At 34.8% G+C, this 26,157-nt stretch overlaps 1 protein-coding gene across 11 annotated transcripts in view; it reads left to right on the plus strand.

Moving 5' to 3' along the window:
• Nucleotides 1-26,157, plus strand: part of PPFIA2 (PTPRF interacting protein alpha 2) — a 351,943-nt gene that overhangs the window by 262,456 nt on the left and 63,330 nt on the right. For all 11 annotated transcript variants that reach the window (XM_027794257.2, XM_005242638.3, XM_055808922.1 and 8 more), the window contains 4 exons: nucleotides 3,787-3,903; nucleotides 20,732-20,953; nucleotides 23,067-23,213; nucleotides 25,124-25,258. In XM_027794257.2, the coding sequence (XP_027650058.1) occupies nucleotides 3,787-3,903; nucleotides 20,732-20,953; nucleotides 23,067-23,213; nucleotides 25,124-25,258 (621 nt within the window). The remainder of the gene's footprint in view (nucleotides 1-3,786; nucleotides 3,904-20,731; nucleotides 20,954-23,066; nucleotides 23,214-25,123; nucleotides 25,259-26,157) is intronic.

Raw genomic sequence — 26,157 nt, forward strand, 5'->3', positions numbered from 1 at the left:
GCAGAGTGGAGCTTTAGCAATTGTGCCATTTGTTTCTATGGGCATTTGAAATCTCCAAGACAGATTGTAAATTGATGGAAGTACTTTGAAGTTTCAAAGTTATAAAATTGTCCCTTGTCAGTCATAAAAACTGACTACAAAAGTGAGAAGAATGTTGAAGATTAACATGTCTATGAGAGGAGAACAAGCTAAGGGAATGTTTCTTTCGGTTATAGGATATTTTCATGGGGTTAAGCCACAAAAGTTAGATAGGTTAAACTAGAAAAGTAACAGTCTACATTTTAATCTTCTTAAATTCACAACCATTGTTTCATTTTTCTCAATCAAAACCAACTTTTCAGTTCAGCTCACTGTTTGGCAAAATTAGCCCGTAGCCCAATTTAGACTTGCAACAGGAAGCTATCTTTCGACTTAACTATGGAGAGACTAGAATGTCTGCAATTTTGCACTCATCTTAGATTAGAGTCACATTGAAATGTGTTCCTGTGGTCCAGGTCAAATGTTGGCAAGCGTGCTAAATACGAAAATAATATCTGTGCCAGCAATTTAGGAAAGGAATCTATCATTTGAGGTCCACAATCACAAGCTGATAAGGAAAAAAAATATGTGGTATGTTTGATAATGTTTTAGCAGGTATTATTTGGACTTGAATGTTTAGGTTGAATGTCCAGTTTGGGGTACAATAGTGGGTATTTATCCACATTTATTTTCTATTAATCTTTTAACTTTTTGGATTTTGTTTTGTTTCATTTATAACAGATATGACTCCATCCTCAAGAATATTACCTTTTACTTTTTCGAAAGAGAACTTGGCATGAAAATCATTAAGAATTTAACCTTAGAGGGTTAAATAGTATGTAGGTACTTGGAAAGCTGTCTGTAAACATGTTTTGTAGTAAAGTTAAGTTGGATATCACAAACATAAAAACATCAATATAAAAACTAAGCATCTCTCAGAAGTAGTAATACTGAGTTTTATCTATGTTGAACAATTGGTTTCTTACTTGTGATATTATCACTGTCTGGTGTTGTAATGATCATTAGACTTTAAGAAGATTCAGAGGCTACACAGGAAAAAAATTAGAGTTGTCTGTGTCTTCATGTTCACCTATTTCATCATTATCCTCCATTCAGCTGTGTTTTGGCTACCCATGTGGAAAGTTACACAAATTGTTCAGTGATTAAATTAGCATATTTACAAATAATTTACAAATTATTGAAAGTTCAAGTTAAATAAGAAATGAGTAATAAACAAGAGTGTGGTAGCAATTAAAAATCTTTTGCCTCAGCAAACTGAAAAGTAAAAAATTGTGTTTATTTGTAAGACACAGGAGAGTTCCTATGCTTCCTTAGGAGCATTAATTCCACCTTAATTTATTCTTTAAATCAAAAAGAGAGAACAAGTATGAAAGCAATTTAGCTGTGTGGTTCTTCACAACTTTGATCTGTTATCTGATGATTACCCTAGTGCTGAAACTTGTAAGATGTGCCAGACTTCAAACTCCATGTTGTTGCTTTATATAGTCACTCTGTATTCATTACCATAATAAAACCATTGAAACAATAAGCTTTAACAATGATGGATTTTTGGCAAGGAAATTGCTCGAAAACATTAAAAAAAATCAAGTGAATAATCAAAAATAATGATACACAATATTGTGTTCTTTTAGTTGCCTTTGACTTTGAAGGAATAATTTAATTAATTAAGACAGTGGTAATCCTAAGGTATCTAAAAACCAGCAGAGGCTAAGAAGAAATAAACTGTTGTGGAATATATGATGAAATGATAAAAACTTGCAGTAGCATTTATACAATATTCTTATTGACCTAAAGGATGATTAAGGATTTGTACTAGATTTGATCATTCAAAACAAAGGCATAGTGAAGTCTGTGTTTTAATGGATCAATGAAAGATTATCATATGAAAATTCAGATCTATTGGCTGCCAGTTAACATATCCTGTGATATTAGGTTTGTTTCACGTGATGTATAATTACTCTCCATAAATCATGATTTTATAATATACACATTGTAGTATATCCCTTAATCTGCCTGAAAGTCACACTTAGCATTAATTGATGGCTACTTTTGCTTGGTGGGAACCATATTTTCTGTATTTTAGATATGAGAACCATTTGGACCATGAAAAATAAATCAGTGAAAGTATTCAGAAAAACTATTAAATTACTGATTACTGTGTACAAAGGGAGTCAATACTAATGAGGTTATAAAGAACTTTTTTTCTGTTAAGACAGACCCAATTGTCTTGTTTAAGCAAAATGCTTTAAAGCACAGTGTATTTGTACAACTCCAAAAGACACAGATTGTCTCAGTTTTAATTCCCACTCTTTTATGTTTTCCTATAATTGCTTTGGGTGAAATGTTGCCCTTAAGCCTTGGTCTTGGCACTGAAATCAGTGGGAGTCACACAAGTTCTACAAGGGCTGTAACTTGGAGTTTAGTGAGCAGTGAATCAGCCTGACTCATATCACAACAGTTTTCAACATTTATATTAAGGAAAAGTTGTTTAAAATGGTCCGTTCCTAAATTCTATAATGCTAGTCAGAGCTGATTCAAATGGTCTTTGCAGTCAGAATTTAAACATAAGTTAAAAAACACATTTGAAGAAGTTTTTTTATTATTATTATTTTCAAACTAAATTATTCAGATCAAAGTAAATATATTTTTAATGTAAATTAAAATTTAATGTCCCACAAAATCTTGGCTGCTGTACATGCTTACCAGGTTGTATGTAGTACCTTAAATCTTGCCTCCATCCCCACTTTTTTGTATTGTAGGACAGGACAGTGTTTTAGGGTGTTTCTGACTCAGGATTTATGCTGACACATTACAGTGACAGAAGCCTTTAAATTTACACCAGCTTTCCAAAAGTGGCATCTATATACCCTATCAGTGTTTTACTGTGTTTAATACACAACATTATCCATTCAATAAATCATTCATTATATGTGCTCATGAAAGCAGAACACTGCAGAGAGATCTAACTGTGCAATTCATCAAAATAAGTAAGTTTTATGTTAGACAGATCTTCCAACTTCTAATAGTATACCATGTAAAAACAGGACCTGAATCGTTCCATCCTGTGTATTGACTGGGAGGAAGCTACAAAGTCAGAGAAAGCAGCTTATTTTCCAGTAGCTGCATGGGATTTTTAATGGCACTACCAATAAATACAATAATTGTTTTAATACAATAAACCCTGCTTGTATATGCACTAAAATAGTCAATGGATACCTCAGTAGAGGACTTTTACGTATATGTTTTTCTTAACAAAAACCACTTAAAACGAATATTGCAGTTAATATCAGATGGGAAGTTGGCAGAAAGCTAGCACTTCATTTTACATCACTTGGTTTTGCTTCATAGCCCTTTGGCGCTGTTTCCCTATAATGACAGTTTGGCATCCATTGCGTTCTGTATGAAAGAATGAGTCCTGTTCTTGTAGTGTTACAAAATCAATGCCTAACAGCTCTTTCATCTTTCAAGTTAAGAAAAAAAGGTACCCTAGCAGAAAATAAGGATAAAAAGATAAAACAAGATAGTGTTGACTATCCTCTCATTTATTGGTACATTTCTGTCCTTAACAGCCTTTAGTCATTATTAACGTGTTTGGGTTTTAAACCTCTCTGCATGTGCAGACATAATTTTGCAAATGCTACAAATGGCCAATATAGGATGGAAGTGTTAAGAGATTTAACAAATTGTCTGCTCAGTAGTTTTTCAGTTTCTTATGTGTTTTGACCACTTATTTTCTTTCTTTTGCAGATTGTAGCTTTGCGTGAACAAAATGCACACATTCAAAGGAAAATGGCAGCTGGTGAAGGGCCTGCTGAATCAGAGCATATTGAAGGAATGGAGCCAGGGCAAAAGGTTCATGAAAAGGTATAAAATATTGGTTTTCATTGGATCAAACAATCAATATGAGAAATAACCAGGTGTTAGATTTTTGTGATGAGAATATTTCATGGAATGTATCTTTAGAATGTTGTCTGCCTACTGAAACCAGTATCAAACAATGAGTTTGTTTAAATGGAAAAAAAATATGCAAATTGACATGTCCTTGCTCTTTGATAGGGTATTGAGATAGACCCACAGCTTATAACAAATTTTTCATGTAATGCTATAATTAAGGACACTATATCCTACTGAGTAATGCTCCGTATGTCACGCAGAGAAGAGCAAAGTGTAGTGGCATGTATATGTGAAAGGGTATATAGGCAAACATTGCTGCCAAAATAGTCCATAAGGGAATGACAGAGACCTAAAAACTAGAGAAAGCCATTTTCCTCTGTGCTACCTATAGATACTCTCCAAATTCATGTCCATGTTGATATAGTGAACAGTGAAGAATATTTCACTTACTTAGCACCCTTTCAATAAGAAATAGGTATACAGAATTTAGGCTAAGTATTTGCCACTTAAGGCTGAAAGAGAAAAATGTTGGAGAATATGTGATATAGAAACGAGGTTTTTTTCTAAGCCTTAAGTTTGCAGATTGATAAACAAGTTGCATGTCTTCCCCCTTTGCTTCACTATCATTAATTTAAAATGCAAGCATAACATAACATTTGGCAGACAGCTGAAATGAGAAGAGCTGCTGCTTAGATCTTTAATTGTGCATTTTTGTCTAATGGCATGTGATGAACAGTGACATAAATCATACTTGTAAAAAACAACACTCATTATTTATTTATTTTATATGCAATCCAATTTACAAGGGCACGCTTGCACTGCAAGCATTAATTTTATGTGTTTTGCTGTTTATTTTATGTGTCTATTTTTCTTCGAGTAACCTATGTGGTTGAGAAACCTACAGTAAACAAATACTGTTTAGCTACTTTCTTCTTCCTAGCAAAATCTTACTCTTTGACACATCTGTGAAATTTTGTTAAAACAGTGAACATCCCGCTCACTTGTGCTTTTAAATACAACCACGCTGCTTAGCTGAGTATCTCTATTTTTTGCACTTTCTTTGCAAGTTATGTCTTCTGATTTGAGCCATTTGGACCATTACTTATTAGCAGAATTAAGTGGAAATAAGATCCTCTGTCCTTTAAGAAATCTGTATATTTAAATATTAATGAAATATGAATAAAAGCCAAAGTAACACATTCTTATCATTTTATATGAAGTTTTTCTAGAATATTATGTCCAGAAAACATCTAATCAAAACAATTTAAGTTGGTCTTGTTAAGCTGAATTAAAGGCTTGTGCCTAGTAATTTTTGCTCCTTATAGTAATGGAAGCATATTGTATAGGGAGTTAACAGGAGGCTATATTAACACCAGATCAGCCAGTACACTCTAATTCACATCCTCCGCACTAGCTGCTCTTTACCTTTCTACTATTACCTCAGTGCCTACCATCAGCTCCTTTTTTTTTTTTGAAGACAAGACCCCACTTCATAATATAATTCCGCTTAAGCCCAAACTGTAAGCATCCATTTAGAAAATATTCCTTCAACTTCAGCAGTAGGGATGAGAACAAAAAGCTATGAGGTAATGGTTTGCACCCTCTCATAACACAGGAGATCAAGGTTCAGTTTCAGTCAGTCTGAGTAGATCCAGCATTTTAGGTTTCAACGTTGTGGCTGAGAGTCACAATTGTATAGGTAAAACTTAAGCAGCACCTTCAGGAAGCCACCGCATTCATCATGCTTATCTTCTGGGACTTCCCAGGAGATACAGACATGGTAGTCTATGCAGACAACAAAATAGAGCTTGCCTAGGTTCCCAGAACCGGTAGTCCCAAACCGGTATAGGCAATTAGAGGATTCCTCGGGTAAAAGTTACCTACAGAAAGTGTTACCAAGAAAATGTTTCCATGGCTAACATGGAAAACTTGAAGACTGGACTGTTCCCTGAAATTTAGGTGTGTCAAAGTTTTACATCCATTCTGAACCTGGAATACCTTCTCGTGTATTTAGGAAAAAGGTGTCTACATAGATTTCAGCTTATTTGTAGCATCAGTACTGAATGATTACTATACTCTTGGGAAAAAGAAAATATCTGACTGCATTTCAGAGCAACACAGAAATATTTTGTATTACTTCAATGCTTAGAATAGGTGCTAAAAAAAGCGGTTATATAATTTTAGGCTAGTTCCTATCAAAAGGATAGAAAGAACAGTCCAAGAGCTTTTCTGGACCACTCATTTTCTTTTTTAAAAAATCTTAGAAAAACGAGACATTGCCAGAGAACTGAAAAGTTAATGTAATGCCAATAATTAAAACAATATGACCAAAGTTGTGTTAGTCTATCTACACTGATGTTAGCAAAATTATAAAAAAGCTAATAGTGAAAATTGAGATTTTTTTTTTTAAAATCTCTAGAACTTGAAAATCAAAGAATATTAAAATGAAAGTTTATACATTTTATAAAAAGTACTTTATGTATATATATGTATTTTATAAGACAAAAAATTTGGCTCAAAGGAAATTTTCCTACTATACCATAAACTGATTTCTCTAAAGCAATGGCTCAATACATAGTATTTTGTCTTTAATTAGCAGTAAGAGAAATCAAGGTAGTTAATCTTTAAGAAATAAAAATCTTATTAATGGTGGCAGGGTGTAATTTTAAAGGGAGACTTATTATCAAGTATAAATGAAACATCTCAAAAGAAAATAATGGTAAAATAGAAGTCATGAGAAGTATTAACTATGAATATTTATTACTTTACAAAAAAAAAAAATCCCAAAGGAAAAATTGTAAGGGAGCAAATGCCTTTTAATTATGATTTCACAAAATTCTAAACTTTGTAAGACATCTGCTGTAGGAAAGTATTAGGGATTTCAGCATGGAATTATCCTCATTTAAAACAAAATAGAACGGAAAAAAAAAAGCTGCTTAGGTCTAGCTTTTTGTGCCTGGAACAGACTGCAGATCATGCTGCAAGTTGCTTTCATTGACAGGTGGATGCCAGGTCATTAAACAGGTAAGGTCACACATGTTCTCTCAGGGAAACCTTGACCAGGTATATTAAAGTTTCTGCTCTATGACAATAAAGCTTCTAAGCTATATCAGCTAAGCAAGAGAATTTAAAACTAGCAAATACAGAAGCGTGCAAAGAGGCCAACTTGCACAAACAAAATATATTTAAAGACTTTGAAACATTAAAAAAAACCCAAAAAACCAAACAAAAAAAAACCCTAAAATAACCCCACCAAACCCTGCTGTTGGAATTAATATACAACAATTTCTATTATCAGATATTCTCCTACCTAGATCTGTGACCACCAGACACCACTTGCCACCACCCAGATCCTTCACTTGATTTGTAAAGGCAGTAGCCTGAGTTCTCCACAAGTGAAAGGCAGAATTCCCAGTGAACAAAGTCCTCATTGGAAAATATGTTAGGAAGCAAGTAGGGAAGCTGCAAAGGTGGAATCAAACAGCCTTTGAGATCAAGATGATACAAATGAAAGATGCATGCAGAGATGTTAAAGAAGCTGGGCATATGTGAAGCTCTGCAGTGGCACAAACGGTGAAGGAGTTTTCCATTTTGCAGAGGGGTAGCTTAAGCGCACCTTTCTCAGTATTGATGGTTTCCCATCTGAAACAGCCAGCAGCGAATGATAACAGATGAGCCCCTCCTAACAGTATGAGCAGGGTTTATTAACTACACCTGATGTACCTCTGGAGAAACTTGAGTTCAGGGGGTTAGTAAAGTATTACCAAATTTCATCTGCCACCTCAAAATTATTGCAACATTAATACTACAGGAGGTTATTCATCCTAAGCGTGATGATCATGATGATCCTAAAATGATTATGAAGTTTGGGTCAGGAAGGGTTGGCATTCTCATCAGTCCTTGATAAGCTTTGTAGCTCAGAAAGAAAGATACATCCTGGAGATGAAAATGTGGCTGTGCAGATGGTGTTGCCAAGTGACCTTTGGTTTTCTTGGCTCTGGAATAATGCTTCAGGAGCTGATTGACAAAACCGGTCTATATCTCATGTAAAAGCAGGAATGTCATTGACCAGTAAATTTCTACCTTAGTGAGAAAGAACCAAAAAGGGAAGCTCACAGATGCATTTTACCACAATGCTTAGCTTGGAAGTATATGAGTTTTCATAAAAAATCATAAATTTAGATGCTTAATGGGGCAATGTAGAAAAAGATTGTTATCTGGTAGAAGACTAAGTAGGAAAAACTCACTATCCATTCAGGTAAGGTTCTACTGTACATCACAAAGTGGGAAAATGAAATGGATTAAGTGTTTTATAAGCCATAAGCAGATTTATTCAGAAAATAGAACCTACACTGAAGATAACCTAGGGTGATGTGACTGCTAGTGACAAAGGTAGGATCTCAACCTCAGGTAGGAAATAAGCTTCATCTCTTGGTATGGAAAGAGCTTTCTGTTGAAACCTCATGGTTATATTTTAATTCATACAAGATCTGGGAAGTCTAGAATGAAGAAACATAGAACCTACATGATATGGTAAACAGGCTTTTTGTAATAATTTTGTAATAATTCCACAGAAATGGCTCTGGAGATTAATGTGGATGATAAAAATATAATGGATCAATACTATAAAGGCAAATGCCATGATGGGATAGTTAAACATAACTAGAACCTGCAAAATGTGAAATATCCCTGGACTTTCCTGGGCACCAATAAGGCTTCAGCTGAAGTCTTTTATCCAGCCTTGGGTCCCACTCTTGAAGAGGGATGTGGACTGTCTTGAGAATTCAGAAGATGGCAATTAAAACAGTCATCAGAAATCTAAAGAACATAGCTTGAAGAATTTTCAAAATGTAGGTTGAAAGCCTAGAGGAGAGACTAATGGACACAGTTATCTTCAAATACATAAAACGTGCCTTCACACATACACACATACAAAGAGAACGGATCAATAAATCTAGTGAAAGCAATGAAACACTAGAACAGACTGCTGAGAGCAGTTTCCAGAATGGGAAGCTTTAAAGAATTTTTAAGAGAAATAACCTACAATTGAGATAGGGTACAGTGCTGAGGAGCTGGTGGGCTATGTGGCCAGCTCTGTGATTCTGTGTCACAGGGCAGCTGGAGCATCGTTTTAAATTCTGTAATCACAAGCACTGTCCTCTGTGTGAAGCGCCAAGGCTTCCAACAGTAATATATTAATTCCCAATTTAGTGGAAAATATATTCAGTAATGGCTTCAGAACCCTGAGTGAATACAAAAGCAATTTTGTGAGATGATAAAACAACGCTTGTGTCCTTCGCATTGACAACAACATGGACAATTCTCTTGTATGAAGGTTAAGGGAAACTTTAAAGTAGAGAAAACCGACAAAAAAAAATAATCCAATGATTAATGAAACAAAAACAAGTACTAAATATGAGAAACAGTAAGTATTTAGAGTAATCCAAGCATATACAAAACTTCAGAACTGGCTTTCATTGCCAATTACAGTATCACTGTAATTGATGTGAAATAAAGAAATCATATTAACCATTTAAATCTATAAGAAAAATTTCAAAGGAAAAAGGAAATAAAGAAATGTCATACCAGTGATCCAGTTATGCTAGCACTTTTTATTCTCAGTTCCAAACTGTGACATGTTTAGAGAAAATCCTTCAAAACAATTATTTCGGATTGTTCCTATACAAGTTTTTTTCAGAGTACTATTTTTTCATGTGTAGAACTATATCAGAAACATTTTTTCTGTCCTATCTGAAGTCAGTTTGAATAGTCTTATTATTCAAATTATAAACAAAATATACATATCTAGAGAGGAAGATTCTACATTACCAGTATAAAAAACATATGTATTTTTATGGAACTTCACTTCATCATTTGTTAGTTTGCTTTGCAGGCAAATGACTACACAAAGGCTAATGTTTTGGTTTGCAGAAAAAAAATTGTACATACCAGACACCAGCATCAGATTATTCATCCATCTAACTCATAACCCATTGTGCTGTTTCCTGTGTAAATTTGTCAGTATGATTCCTTCTGATTTTTATCAAAAAGCAATAAAAAAGTCCTTGTAACTGTATGAAGTAATGAGTTACTCGAGGAATCCAGTGTTTCTACTTTTATTTGCCATTTTGAAGTAGCAATCATTTTCATCTGTATCCAATCAATGATCATGGTCAGGAAGGAAATACTTTTCCACAATGTTTGAAGGATAATTTGTCAAGATACTCCAAATATAAGATTTTCCATACTAAATAGTAACTAGCATATTTAAAGACACATCGGGATGCCTGAACCTGTGGCTGAATCTCATTCACCATTTACCATGTGTAATTGGAGCAAGAAATAGGAATGAGTCTCAGTTGCTGATAGGAAGCCCAGTATGCTCTCATTTCTGGCTATAAACTGTGTGCCTTTAAAGTGGTGCTTGCTGGATGCCCCAAAATAAGATGCTGTGAACAAATAGTTTGTTTTCAAATAAAGGCATTATTTCATACTTGTAATTATTTCATCTTCCACAAAAACAATGGAAATTTGATTTTTTAATTGGCAGACAGAATGTTTTTAAAAATGCTGATATGCAAATTGGGAAGGATTGAAGTTTCTTTGGAAATCATTAGATCTTCTGATGTTTGTATACCTTAAATGTCCACCATTAAAGTATTCTCTTCACTTATAATGATCTCTTTCTTTGACGCTCAAAATTCATTGTCTGTTTCTGGCCTGTATTGGAGGATTTTCCTCCATGAGTTCCATGCCACATCTTTTATTTCAAACATATAAGAAATCATTGCTATAATTCTTCTGAAGTTAGTGGAGCTTTACTAGAGATTAATTGGCCTGGGGAATGACTATTTTTATCCTCAAAATTGTTTTGTAAGCATAGGATCGTTCCTGCTTGACAAATCCAATTCTGCATGGATTTCTGTTACACCAAAGGCATGAAAGCTGAGCATTTAAGTAGGCTGTATCAGAATGTTTCTCCTTGGAAGTGCACTGTTTCTATTTTAAACTTTATTGCTGACATTTGTAACTGCAACTTGTAAACACTAGTAAAATACAAAGCTTGTTTGTCCCTATTTGGTGCCCTTTTGTTTGGGTTTTGGTTTGTTGTTTGTTTTTTTTTTTAATCTATCATGTCCCTGTGATACCTATACCCTGCTAATAAGGGAACTCTTCCTTATTCCAAGATCCACAATTGTACCATTAAAACTTGTTAACTAGTTTTGTGGTTTTACCTACTTTTTCTAACAAGTATACCACACTGGTTCTACTACAGTAAGGGCAGTTATACCAGCATAGTTGTTCACTTCCCCTCAGAATAATAAACCAGAATATTTTAGGCACATGGAAACATATATATATACCAGGATAGGTAAAACAGTCTTGTAGTTCTGGTGCAATAAACAGCTTTCTTTCCTAAATTAATGCTGTGTTTTATGAGGAACTTGGAGCTGTATATAATGACTTCTTATATGTATTAAACAGCTGGGGGTGTTTTGCTTTATAGTATATCTCAGGAAGTCACCTTCAGCTTATTTAAGAGTCACATTTTTTCTTCTTACTTATAACACTAACATATTCCAATAATTAAATCAAATGCCAGTAGTTTACTAAAATCTGTTAAATCAGTGACAACAGTTATAGACATTGTATCCTGCAAGAGTAAAAAGTGTTTCGCCAAAGCAAACACCATGGCCTAAAATGTTCAGAGTGCAAATCAAATACAATTAAAATTAAATAATATAATAAAAAGTAACAGGTCTCCTTCAGAGCAATCATCAGAACCTGTTCCAGTTTTGGACTTGACTATTTTGGGATTTTCTGATAATTTTGTATGGTTACTAGAAAAATGCAGAAGAAAACCTTCCATTTCAGTTTTTACTTATGAATGTGTAACCCATGTGCTCCTTTGTTTTGGATTAATAGATTAAAAAGAATCTTTTGACTGACAGCATAGTGGAATGGCAGAGAAAGGAGCGAAGGCAGGACATATGGGGCCCTCATCAGAAGCACCAGTTTCAAAGAGAACTTAGCAAGGATTGAACACCAGCCATCAAAGGGGTGTTTGTAGCTTAGAGAGAATTTGCTGTAAGGGGGGGGGGGGGGGGTATTTTGCTATTTACTGAGTGCAGTCAGAATGCATGATGTATAAGAAACAGTGGGAGACACGATCCTTGCCCCAGTGCATTCACATTCTGAATTAGAGAATTAACACACTTCAGACACAAAACACATTTGATAACCAGATGATGGGTCAGTTTCCAGGCAGTGCAGGTATCTTTCTGGCTTCCTAATCGTCTCTTTCTGAATTAATATTGATAAAGCTAATTAAAGAAGCATGTGCTGAGGGGCACTTAATGAAGATTGATGGCTTGACCCACCCAGGGAGGTGAGGAGTTTTCAGAGTGAGAGGAAATATGGTTAAAGGCTTCAGCTGGGATTAGAGGTCTTCATGAATCTAAGGAATAAGCCTAGGAGAATATGCAGTACTCTTTTTGAAAGACTCGGCAAATATTTTGTAAGTACAGTTCTGCTTAATAGTCTCATATGTCTGCATGACTATGAATATTTAGTCCTCAACACTGTAGCACAGGGATTTTATCGTTGAAGAGCTGCATTACTTGTACGTTACTTACAGGATAAATCAATAGATTCCTCAGTCAGATCTCTTAATTTTTCAATAAATCAACTCTTTGTTTCAGCTCTTTGTCTGTTCCATATAAATTCATCTTTCAGTCATACAGACTTCCTTTTTACCTAATAGAAACCCCATATACTTCTACATATCAAGCTGTTAAAACACTGCTTTAAAAGCCTTGTTACCTCCCCAGGGGAATTTTACACTTCAGGCACTGTGGTAGCTGACAGAATTGGCTGACTGACCTTTGCTGGATGATTTACTGCGAGGAGTCACCAGGCCACTCATTTTTAATAGCAGGCTGGTAAGACTTCTAAGAAAAAGGAGTTAGTCAAGGCAAATGGGGGTGGGATTTGCATGTATAATTTGGTTTGGGCAGCTAACTAGCCCTTATAATAAAGAAGCAGTACCTGATTTCTCTCTCCTGTGCAAGATCTCAGAAATTCTTCTAATAGTGTAAAAGAAAAATAGTCAGGTATTCTGGAAGAGACCAGCAACAAGAAGAAAAATGTCCACCCATCAAGTAAACCTTGCCCCCCCCCCCCCCCATTCTGCAAAATAACTAAAGTGTGACAGGTGATTACAGGCATTGGAAGGAAGAGTAAGAGCTGAAGACTGATCAGGAAGCAAACTTACGCCAGATCTTTAAAGTAGTAATGTAAGGTGGAGTCCTTTGATGGCTTGGTAGAAAAAGCAAGAAAGTGAGGAGATTTGGAGAGAAAAGTGCTGGAGAAGGTAGTTCTTTTTATATCAGTATTGGGATGGGGAAGAAATATTTCAGTGGAGAGAGAACGTTGGCTTTGATAGTTGCTTAGAGTTTGAAGAAAAATCAGAGTAAATTAAGAGGAAACCTCTAATGATTATGAGATCGTTGCCTGACACAGAACAAAAGATGTAGAACAACCTAGAGAAGTAGCATAGCCATCAAACATAATGAGGCAACCAGCCACTTGGACATGACTGTGACAGCTTAGGTGTAATGGTATTATTTTTGGCATAGCTTTTCAAACTGTGTTTTCCGTGCTGATTATATGAATGATGATCATACCGCTTTTGCTTGTTTAGTTGTCACTTGTGATTGGGCTATTGCATAGCTATGTACTTGTTAATATCATCTACTTTCTCTTAAAACTTTGGCATGGGGCATTTGGAAGGAATAGGAGTAGGATTATAAACTGTAGTAAAAAGCATCTCTTGGTAACTTGTTCATTTATTTTTTACATCTTAAACAACATCAGCAACCATTACTTTTTGCAGCATTACATTTATCCTTACTCTCATAGAGTCAAGTGTTATGTATAATTTAGCTTCCTTTGGTGATTATTTTACTTTCCTTTTAGTGTTTCTGTAATACGATATTCAGACAAGTTTATTTGACCTGAGAAATATACAGTATTTCTGTCTTTCCCTTGATGATCTAGCCTTCATGGCCAGCTTTTCTAAGTCAGAAGGAACATCTCCACCACTACAGAGCTAAAAATAAACTTTTTTCCCTGGGATTTGGGACAAAATTTGCCAATTTGTCTGCCAAACTGTTTTAAAAGCTTTAAAACAAACAAACAACACCCTCTTTTGAACTTTATATGGCATTTATTTCCTACTCTTCCTCATGTTCAATTTTTTATATATGTATTATTTGTAGGAATTATCTGGCTTCAAAGAGAGTCTAAACATAACTTAGGTTTGAAAACTGGCACTACTACTGATCCTGTTATATTTCCAAAATATTTCCAAAGTGATTTATATCACTGAAATTCTGTATATTGCATATGAAGTACAGGAAAGCTTTCATATCTCAGCTGCCACATAGGCAGTTGTCTGAGCAAAAGTCAGAGCAACTAAACAAATGCAACCATATTTTATAAAGCAACAGCTGGCATCTGCCTTAGTAGAAGATGAAGGGAGAAGTCTCACAAAATGAAGTGAGTCAGTGATGTTTCTGTAGCTTGAGATGCCATCCTAGAATAACAGGGAGTGAAAAAGGGGTATCTTGAAGTTCAGTCACCATGAGCGTTAGGGTCACAGGCTTATGGCAGATATGAGGATATGTCATATCTGGAGGCAGGTAACAGTATGTTCCCGTCTCCAATAGCTTCTGCAGCAATGACATTCTTTTATTTGGAAACAATTCTGTCTAATTTTTATAGCCTTTTCTAAATATTGCGATTTTTCTGAAAACAACTCCTTGCTGTAACTTAGCTTGTATCCATTGCTTTATTTTTTATGTATGCTTTAGATCATTGCTTTCCTGTACAACTTCATACTGGCCAAAAAAAAAAAATAAAAAAAATGCCCGGATTAGGCATGTTGTAAGGTTCAGAGAGAACCTGCATAAACTTGTGTTCTTTGATTAAATGTATTTACAATATTTATATGGACAAATAAACCATCACATATTTAGTAAATGAACTTACTATATGCAGAACTTTGAAAAGCCATTTTAATATTAGATTTTCTGTTGCATGTCAAGAAAAAATATGTATAATCAAAAGGATGTTTTTAACAAAGGTATTCATGTTTTTAAAGATAACTTGATTCTGACATAACTCTAGTATAACATGGTGCTAGCAGTCTTCTGGGCTATGCTATTTGCCAAAGGTAGCCAGCCAAACTTACACAGACAGTTGCTTTGAACATTAGTAGATCCTGAGAGAAATTTGTTCAGAATGAACTCTCGAAAACCACAATGACATTATACTGACTTGAGAACATGGTGAGGACCTCAATTTTGACACTAGGGATTTATTGTGCAATGAACTTGCCAGTACTCCTTTAAAAAAGAATTTAGGGAGTGCCTTAGTAAAGAGTAGGCATAAGGCACATACTTCTAGGGTTTAAAAAAAGACAAACCACACACACAAAAAAAAGAACTAGAACCCAGTCCTTATAACATAAAAATACCACTTTGTTCTATGAATTCTAAAAGACTGGACATCTGAATTTTAAGATTACTATCAATTATTCAAAGTTACCTTATGGTTAGATGGAGCTTAACTTAGTCCTCAGGCATGGAAATGCTTATGCACAAGGGCATCACTTGAATTGCCTGCACTCTTACTACCACAGGCTGAGACACTGATGAGGAACTCTATCAAATAAATGAGTTCTGTCTCCACTGCTGATTGTTCAGAGGTAACCCCATGACATTCCCCCCCTACCACCACCACCATTGTCAGGTGGTATCAGGTTAAGTTTTGGCACAAAATACATAACTGAGTACTGGTTGATAGTACTTAAACCAAACATATGTGTGTCAGATGTTTGACACGCTTGGAGGTTTTGCTGTACTTGGGTTTTGCCTTTATAAAATTAGGTTCCTGTGTATATTTTGCCACGTATGCAGTTCACTGTGAGGTTCTTCCTACAAAATAAAATAGACAAGTACTTTGCAATCAATATCCTGGGACAGTTGTACAATTTCTTTGCCTACGGCTGTAGTCCAGTGCCCTTACTTTTTTTTTTTTTTTTTTTTTTTCACTTAAGCGTACCTCCACTCAGTCTGCCTTCAGTATTATTGCTAAGGATTAACTGAAAAGGCTATATGAAATGGAATAACAGAAGCTACAATATTCTGGGTTAGTCTTGTTTATACTCTCTCCTGGTGTTCCTTTTACCATCGTTCTTGTTTTTTACTAGTAAACCAGTCCACCACTGGTTTTCCTTTGATTATTTCATAGGGGAGAGAAGCAATGATCTAGGGCAGATTTATTGCTATGTGTAATGCTCCAGTTTGTGACCTTCTCCCTGCTGATTCTCCTATACAAGCAGCAGATAGCCTTACTGCTGTGCTTTTTGTATCTTGAAAGAAAGAAAATCTGATACCAGGGATGCTGGTTGCATTTTCATACTGTTCAGTGTTAGGGAACATGAACGTTTATTTCCCTCCTCCATTTCCATGGACCATAAGCAGTTCAAAGACTTTTATTTTTATTTTTCCCCCACCCAGGCATTTCTTGTTTAATCCACATTACCCTTTATGGCACTTGGTCCTACAGGGTATTTTTTGAAGTTTGATTTCCTCTGCAGTATGCTGCCTCTGTTACAGTTAGTACCATCACTGTCATCAGATTTACTTGATGATTATTTCATCTGTTTCTCCTCCTAGTGTATTTTGCTGTACTTCAGTAAACATAAAAGCTTTCTTTATCAAGTAAGGGTATGTCTGAAGCCCTTAGTACAGACTGCAATTTCTCAGTTATTCATCTGGCGTATGGTGATATACCACAAAAGAAAAAAGCAGCCCTCCAAAAACCCACAGCAGGCCTTCCTAGTGCTGTTGCTCTTTCCCTTGTTATTGCCACTGATGAGAAAACAAAGTGCTACATGGCTAGGTGCAGATGTAGTTGCTCATTTACCTTTGTTCTGAACTAGTCCAAAAAAACCCAAAACAAAAAACCAAACAGACAAAACTACCAAAGAAAACTTCTGAGGTTGTATTAGGTCTTTCAAGGTGATGCCAACCAGATTTCTCATCTGGCTGAAAAACCCAGGGAAGGGGGTAGTGGGAGAGGGCAGAGACCCTTACAGTGTGTGTAGCAGGCATGCACATGTTGCAGCTACGTGTACCTGTTGTGTCTGTAGAAAGCAAAAATGGTTAAGTCAAGAATATATGATGATACCATTGCTGCAGCATCAAGGTCTAAGTAAGTAAATGTGATAGAAACAGATGGGCTGTCTTTTATTAGATAAACTAATTAGAAAAAAAAAAAAAGCATTGGAGCATGTGAGCTATTTGCTTTTTGCCACGTTTCTTTTTTCAACAAAAAATAGCCATTGCTAGTAGATATTTTTATGTGAAATCAGTGAAATTAAGGAATGTGGCCATATGCACCTTTTTCATGAACACATTTGATAGACAGCATAATGAAATTTTTTGAAAACTTCATCTGGATGACTAACTTGTAAGCCAGATCTGGGCAACATGTAAATTATTTTTTTTCTCTGCTAGAATGTTTCAGTTGGTTAGAAAGTTTTCTTTATTGTCCTGCCCTCCTTTAAAGACTTTCCAATTGTTTCAGTTTACTTTCGGTATTCCCCCTGCCCCTCTACTAATCTGATACAATAACTTGTCTAAATTGGGTATTTTGGGTAGTGTAGGGATATAACAGTTGGGAATGTCTACTTTGAAACTTTTTTAGTGCGTGCCCTTTTGAGAAGTTTTCCCTTAGTGCTTCAGGTAGTAATTAACAGAGATCTATTCAAAGCTTAGACTTCATTATTATAAGCATTTGTCTAACTGTTTATTTACAAATGGATCACAATTAATATACAACATCATCAACAGGAAAGTCTTTGAGTACCAGGAAATATTTCAGCACTAAAAATTCAATAAGATTAAAAAAAATACTATTCAGCCAGTAAAAAAATATAAAAAAAAATAAAATAAAAATAGATAAGGGACATGAACATTCTACACAAAATCAGTAATAGAAAAGATGCTGCAGTTCTGTCCCACAACTTATTCTGTAGGGAATTCCTCTCGGGCAGGGGATGTTCCTGCTCCTTTCACTAATTCAGAAAATGTGTTTGAATCAGCATTGTCTACAGAATGTCTTTTGCTGCAGCCAGCATAGCGTATTTTCACATTCTTATTCAAGCTTTTTTGTTTGGAAGGGAAAGTATGACCATAAAACTGTTGGTTAAAACCCTCCTGGGAACCTGAGGTATGTTATATCAGATAGTTCTTGAATTAATGCTTAATAACTTCCTATCTGTGGTCTTCCGGAGTGATTACTTCACAAGATGTACCCATATAATGGATATATCGTAAAACAATATCAAAGCATTAAAATAGACAAAATGTCAGTTAAAATTCCTAGGTAAACTTTTAAAGTATGGTTCCAGCTTCCCAAAATACCAAATTTCAAGCTGATCTTTGTATTTTTAATTGTATTTTTAAAGAAAACCTGGTTTTATTCCAATCATACTAAGAAAAATTAAAATGTCATTTTTGGTAAGTTAGAAATTTTAAATACAAACCAGCTCTAGATAAGAATACAGGAATAAGGTAAAGCAAAAGTGAGCAATGGCTAGAATTAAAGCAGCTTGTACAAAGAGCTCATCAAAGAATTATGAGGGAAGTTTATGTGCATAAATCAAAATATATTGTGCATAAAACAAAATATATACATGCATAATTGGCAATCATAGCATTTGTCTAGTAGTGTGAGATTAATTCTAATTAATTTTTATTTGTTTTTCCAGGAATCTCAGATATTAATTAAATTATAAAATAATATATCTTTCACATTTAATTTCTATGTGTTTCGGTTATTAGTATCTTATGAAAAAAGTTTTGTTAATGAAAAGAAAATATTTCTCTGCCACTGAACATACTTTTAGATATCACAGCTTGCCATTTCAGAATAACCATGTTTTATAGCACATAAGGTACATGATCACATGCCATTTATTGTTTTTCAGATTTGGTATTTGCTTATTATAACTTTACAGCAATTCCTGGACCACTGTTTCAACAGTTGTAGGGCAAATGCAATGCGAGATAAAATTTGTTCATCTGGGACAACTGCTAAAATTGCTGTATGAGATTAAAAATGTAAAATAGATAATAGTTATCATAGATAAAAGAGTTTCTTAAATTTACACAATGGAATAAACTATGATGGTTAAATGGTTTCTCCTATTTGAGTACTATTTTGTTTACATGAATGACTGCTGTATATTAATGGGGTTTTGATTCAAGTAGATTAACTATACACTTTCCAAACAAAAAACTGAGTACAAACAATTTTTTAAATTACTATTGTCATTTTACCATGGTTTCTTGAAAGTAGATTAATGATGGTTCTGTAGCTATCATAAAATGTCAAGATAATATGATTAACTAGTATAAAGAAAGCAATTTTGGAACTGAGTTATTTGATGTAATGAATTTTTAAGAGTAAAATAATTTTATTCAATGATCTGCAGAGAGGCAGGTGGTCTGGATCTGGATTCATTTTATGGCTGATTGGGGAAAGAATGTTGTTAAAGCCATTAAGCAAAGTAATATTCTTTGAATTTGCTAGAAGATTTTGGTATAAATATATTTAGACAATAATAGCACAGAAGTGCTAATTAAAGCAAGCTTGGTTTCCTCTCAGATCTTGCTAGGAATATTTCATATGTACATTGCTATACAACCTACCATCTGAAGGATAACAATCCCCTTTTAGGACCAGTATTCCTCTATGATGCTCTTTGAGGTCCATAACCTATTTAAAATGACAGTTACAGCGAAATACCTTGCTCCCATACTGCATAACATAAATTTAACTCATGAAATTGCACCTAACCAAGAGAATTAATGACAGGTTGGACTACTTTGATGTTATTTTTTCATGTTATAGGTCAAAATCCAATCATTTTGATTTTTCTTGTTCTTTTTGCCTATTTTTTTACATGAAATCTTTGCGTTTATATGAAGCCTCTGCTGAAAAAGGATAGTGTGAGTATTATCATGACACGATGCCAGCAAGTCTGGCTAGTGAACTCACTTCTTTCCTGAAATAATTTATTTGCAATATAAATCATATTCCTGAGATTATATTCCAAATGCAATGTGAGTTCTGGACTCTTGATTATTTTTTTTTCTTTATTACTGTAGTCATACCAGGGCTTTCAGCAGCACACAAATTACTTCAGCAGACCTTACTTCTAATGTAGACCTAACCAGTATGTTGTCCAGTCTCCAAGCACTTTCTGGTGCAAATTGGAGAATTTGTGATTTTTTTAGTGTTGCTTCCTGTCTACAGCGTGGTCTGTGTTGCAAACAAAATATATTTTGATGAAGTTTAAATGCTGTGTAAGTTTAGCTAAGATGTATGCATGCAATTTGGTGCTTTTTAGAAGTAGTATTGCTGCCATTTCTACTTGAATAATCATAACGTCAAACTAAAGCTATTTTTGTGTGTTATTTTGCTCTTAATGCAAACCTTTACTTCTCTGTGTGATGATGCATTCTGGAATTCCTTGATATGAATGAATACTAATCTTTTGCAATTTTTTTATAACTACACCTGTCTTATCTACCATGAAAATGAATGTGCTTTTCCCTTCCTACCTAGTTGCTTTTGCAATTTTTACAATAATCTTTGGTTTAGAAATTATCTAAGTAGGGTCCATGTTTAAAGATAAGTAATGTCACTTCTCTATTAACAGCGCCTATCAAATGGCTCCATAGACTCAAATGACGAAGCCAGTCAAGTTGTTGAACTTCAGGAACTACTGGAAAAGCAAAACTATGAAATGGCACAGATGAAGGAGCGTTTGGCGGCGCTGTCTTCCCGGGTGGGAGAGGTAGAACAGGAAGCAGAGACTGCCAGGAAGGAGCTCATTAAAACAGAGGAAATGAACAGTAAATACCAGAGAGACATTAGAGAGGTAAGGAGTTCACTACACTCGCCTTGTATTTCTGGACTTGTTCCTGTGGTACCCACTACAAACTGATAGAGGCCAATGAATATAAGCAGTAAAAGTTAAGCACTGATAAAAGCCCTTGTACATAGGAAACACAAAATTTACATTAAGAAATAGTACTAGAAATCTCTTTATAAAACCATGTTCAGAAAAATGGATGTGTATATGTACTGATAGGGGGAAAGCCAAATCCTTTGTGGTTTAGCATTACTAGAGTGCATTCTGGCAAGTTTCCAGCTGTTTCAGATTTTTAAGATGGACTCTCAAATAGAGATTCTGGTCATGTAGGTAGTCTAAAAATGTAGGTAGTGAAAAAAGTACATTTTTAAAACTCCTGGGCTGTTTTATAAAGCAATGTTGTTTATATGATCAATTATAATATTTACTCTTGTGTGATAACTTCATTACTCCTGTTATAATGCGTTATTCCCTTCTTTCAAAAAATGCAAATATAATTCAATTTTCATTTTCTTTCCTCCTCTTAAATTTGTGGTGCTCTTTAATACCTTCCAGAGGACCCTCTTTTCCATGGATGTTCTCAATATGTGTGGGTGGTTGGCTTCTAGAATCTATTTTAGTTTTCTGAAATTAGAGTAATTATCTTCCTGTTACACTGCTTCCTACAATACAGATATTTCATATGTATTTATATATGTGTGTATGTGTATATAGATGCATTTGTATGTATGTATTTAACCTCTTATTTATAGCATTCTGGAAGCGAAGTTCCTTCAGAAGTTCTGATGCATGACACAGTCTAAGTGTCTTCACACCTTTTGTATTCTGACTCTTTTGAGTATTGTATCATTGTTACATGGTTACAAAGAATAGTTTGCTCTGTTTCTCCTTTTCCACCAATGCCACGTTATAGCACTAGGCGTCTCTAACCACTGTCTTTTACCATTTGAAAATACTGCTGTCTCAGGGACGCTTGATTGCCATTTGCTGTTTTTCTCTTAAATAACACATTACACCAGCTACAGGCTTATTTGCTTTCAGCCCATTGCTTCCTAAGCAAAGTGGCTGCTAATACATTTACATCTAGAATAATTACCAAATGTCAGTGCAAAATCTGCTGCGAAAGGTATTTGTAAACGTGGAAGTATCTGTCTTTGTTATTTCACATTGCCACAAAAGATAAGTCTTCCCAATGCAGAAAATGAAATACGTGCACCAAGAGGTAGTTTAGCATTGTGTAACCGGATAAGTTACTGTATTTTTGTGTGTGTGCTTTTAATTAATTACATACATAATTACTTTTTTTTATGTGTTTTTTTGATGAACAGCAAGACATGCTCATCAGTAAATGTTTTCATTGTGAAAGATTACATGGCAACATGTAAGTCTTCTCAAGAGCCAGGCACAAATTCAAAACTATATAAAATTTTCTACTTTTGCTGATATTAATTGAAGATAGATAAACAATATAATAGACTAATTGATAATCTACTAAATTACAGCTATTGACTTCACTGAGGCCAGCTTGTAATACTTGAACAAAACCAGCTCAAGATTTTAAAGAAATTCTATCCATAACATATATGGATAACATACCCATATTTTATGGTTATGTTATGTACCCAACATTGTAGTCACTTGTTTTCCTGAAATTTCAGGACATTTTACACGTTGTCTATTACATGTACTTCAGCAAAAAAATTTTAGCAGGATCCAGGAATAAGAGTAGAAATGTGCATACACTTTATTTTCCCCACATCAGTGCAGTATGTTTCTACTATTATGTAACTATATCAGGTTTTCTATTTTCTGATCAAGGGTGCTGTTGTTTAAGAAGCAAGAAAGTAAATGTGAGCTGCATTCACTATGGGTTTTTTGCAATACAAAATATAGGAACTAGAAAAATATAAAAAAGGTGAGGGTTGTTTCTGTTTGCTCTATTTAACTACTACTGCTTTAAATCTCATAGTTGCAAGAAATCCCAGATAAAATATATTATCTTTAAAACAGAAAAAAATACTGCTAAGCATGCCTTACATCCCTGTCTACTGTTAGCATGAAAATTAAACTGGTATAAAATTATGTAGCATGGTTCTTGATAGTTTTTTTGTCACATTAGGCAATGGCACAAAAGGAAGATATGGAAGAAAGAATAACTACTCTGGAGAAACGCTACCTCAGTGCTCAGAGAGAATCCACCTCCATACATGACATGAACGATAAACTGGAAAATGAACTGGCAAACAAAGAAGCCATCCTACGTCAGGTACGGTATCTGCATTAGTTGGTTGCTTTCTTCATACACAATGAAAATTAATGCAAGAAAAAAAGGGGGAAGATCTACAGTAGGAGGTTTCTATTAATCTGCTTAATTTTGATCAACAGATACATTAATCTAAAAAAGAAAACCTAAGTTGTTCAGTGTCTCTAAGCTTCATATCAGCTACTGCAACAGTGAATACCAAATTAATGTGTATTCCAACATTAGAAAATAAGCATTTTCTGATAGTGTCTTGCATAAATGCACAGTCACATCCCCTAAGTGAAGGATTATCTTTGCTTCTTGCATAATAATTTTCTGATTTTTTTTTTTTAATTTTCAATAATAGTATTAAACAGAAGAAATTCCCTTCTGCAGGAAAGATCAAAATTTGTATACAATATATTCTAATGATTTCACATATTAGTAGTGTGTAAGTAAAATTTTACAAAGCTAAACTATCTGTGAATATGTTTTAAAAAAAGAGCTTAACATGGCTGTGTAGCTTTCGTGGTACTTGGTTTCCACAGTGATTCCAAAAGCTGAAGTGTAAAGTGAACAGAAAACACTGCTTTGTAATTTGAAGAACACAATGAAAACTGAAAGCTAACATGAAACCAATTTAATTCAAACTGTAAAAGATGAAATTGCTCCTCACTGTCAGTATCAGACTACTGTATTTTTTTTCCTGTGGTGTCTTCAGATATAAAATGCTATATGGGAAATAAGCCTGTATGATCTGATAATCTCTGCTTCTATGACTGTATGCAGATATATTTATGCACCCATGCACACTCCCTCTGTATGTGTGTATATACACGCACATGGCTATCTCCTCAGGGAAATTAGAGCATCAGAACTCAAACTCGTCAGCTTCCTTTGATTATTTTAAGTGGTATCTTCAATTGTTGGAGGCAGGGGGGAACAAACCACACCCAATAATGGAAAAGTAAGGTCCTGAGTCTGAGGTTTTTATTGCTGCCAGTGTAAGTCGTGCTATGCTGCAGAGGTCTACCTACTCAAAGCAGTGATCGATAGAACTATGCTTAGAATATATACAGGCAGGCTTAAAGTTGATTTGCAGCACTGTGATGTGAAAAGCCTACCTCTTCATGCTTTTGAAGGATTAAGAAAGACTCTAAAAGCACACTCCTTTTTCATTGTGTCTTCTGTTACCGGGAATGGACAGGAAAGCATGAAATCCTTATCAAGCCATTAAAAAACTCTTAATCATGTGGTGTATCTCAGTAGGCCAGAGAATACTGCAGTTATTGAAAGTCCTCCTGTTTCTCTTTAATGGTTATGACAGATTAATCAATTTCACCTTTGTGAACCTACAATTACGTCTCATTTCACAATGAACAATACCACTGCAACCTTAAGCAAATAGCAGCCAGGTTGTGATCATGAATAAAATGTCAGTTTTAATATTTCCTAATGTATTATTGGCATTTGGCAATTTGCTCAGAAACTTTGCTGGGAATTCCATCATTTTGGAATTGTACTTATTCCCATTTTAGCTCATACATAAACTTTTCTGTGAGTGGACTCAATATTTCCATTTAGAAAATTCCCATTTTACTGAGCACCAATACTTTTATTTTCTTCAGATAAATAAATTGATCAGAGGAGCTTTCTGTTCGTCTTCATTAGTTCCATTTTACACTCATTTTCTTTACCTTCATTTGATCCTTGAGCCTCAATTCACTCATCATTAGTAAGGCTGGCAGCCTACACTGTTCCATGCTTGAGTTAATAGCTCTCCAATAGTTCTTCCAGGTTGTGGAGTATCTGTGCCCATGTAATGAGTTTTGATTGCTTCCCCAATACCAAAGAAACTGAAGGAAAATCCTCATTCTGATCTTGTTTGGGTTTGGGGGTTTTTTAATACCTGTTTATCTGTCTTTGGCATTCAGCTGGAAGACAAAAACAGACAGCTGCAAGAGCGACTAGAGCTGGCTGAGCAGAAGCTGCAGCAGACGATGAGGAAGGCTGAAACCTTACCCGAAGTGGAGGCTGAACTGGCTCAGAGAATTGCAGCTCTGACTAAGGTACTGCCCTGAGGAATAGGTTCACTTCAGAAGCCCCATTGTTTAACATTGATTTGCATCCCAATTCCTCATCTCAAGGACGAAAGGAAAAAAAGTAGTATCAAGCTGATTTGAAAGAAGAAAATGTTTCCTCATAAGTATGTGCCACAAGTGTAATCAGGAATGGTCTCAATGCCATGCTTGTAATTCTTAGCATTTTGGTAACAGGAAAAGTAGTTGTCTATAAGTTAGCCTAGACTATATTTACAGAGGAGTCATATATGTCCAATAGACATGAGCATTATTTATCCTAGGAGGATTCCTTTTACTGTGTAACAGTTTCTAGTTTAAGGGGAAAGGAGTGGGGGGAACTCCCATTCCTACACTCACTTAATTCTTCTGGACAATTTCATACACCATGTATATTAAACAGCAATGATTTTCCTTCCAGTAAGTACTTTTAAATCAAATCTTAGTGCCTGCTGGGATCATTTGTACCACACAAATGAAGCCAACTTGCAGTGCATACTTACAAGGTTTGTTTTGAATGATTCTTTGTATCAGGTGTCTGCAAAGACAAATGTGAAACTTTGAGAGGACTTCAAATCATTTTTTCTGATTAATTTATTACATGGCAGCTTTCTTGCAGAAAAACAAGAAGATAAAAACAAATTTCCAGTTGTGTGGTTTTCATATTTGGTCTCTAATACTTTCAGGTGTGCACGTAGTTAGCACTATAGCTCAGGTACTGTCAGCTTCATAAAGACATATAACAACAATACATTTATTCTTTGTCTATTAAAATCCAACAAATAAAGAAAAATGCATTTAAGAGATTGTATTACATATCATTCTGATCTATCTAAGCTTTCCTTTCTCTATTGCCAAGGAGAATTTCTAGCTATTTATGTGCGTAGCTA

Source organism: Falco peregrinus, chromosome 6, assembly GCF_023634155.1.
Source record: "Falco peregrinus isolate bFalPer1 chromosome 6, bFalPer1.pri, whole genome shotgun sequence".
In the NCBI taxonomy this organism is placed as follows: domain Eukaryota; kingdom Metazoa; phylum Chordata; class Aves; order Falconiformes; family Falconidae; genus Falco; species Falco peregrinus.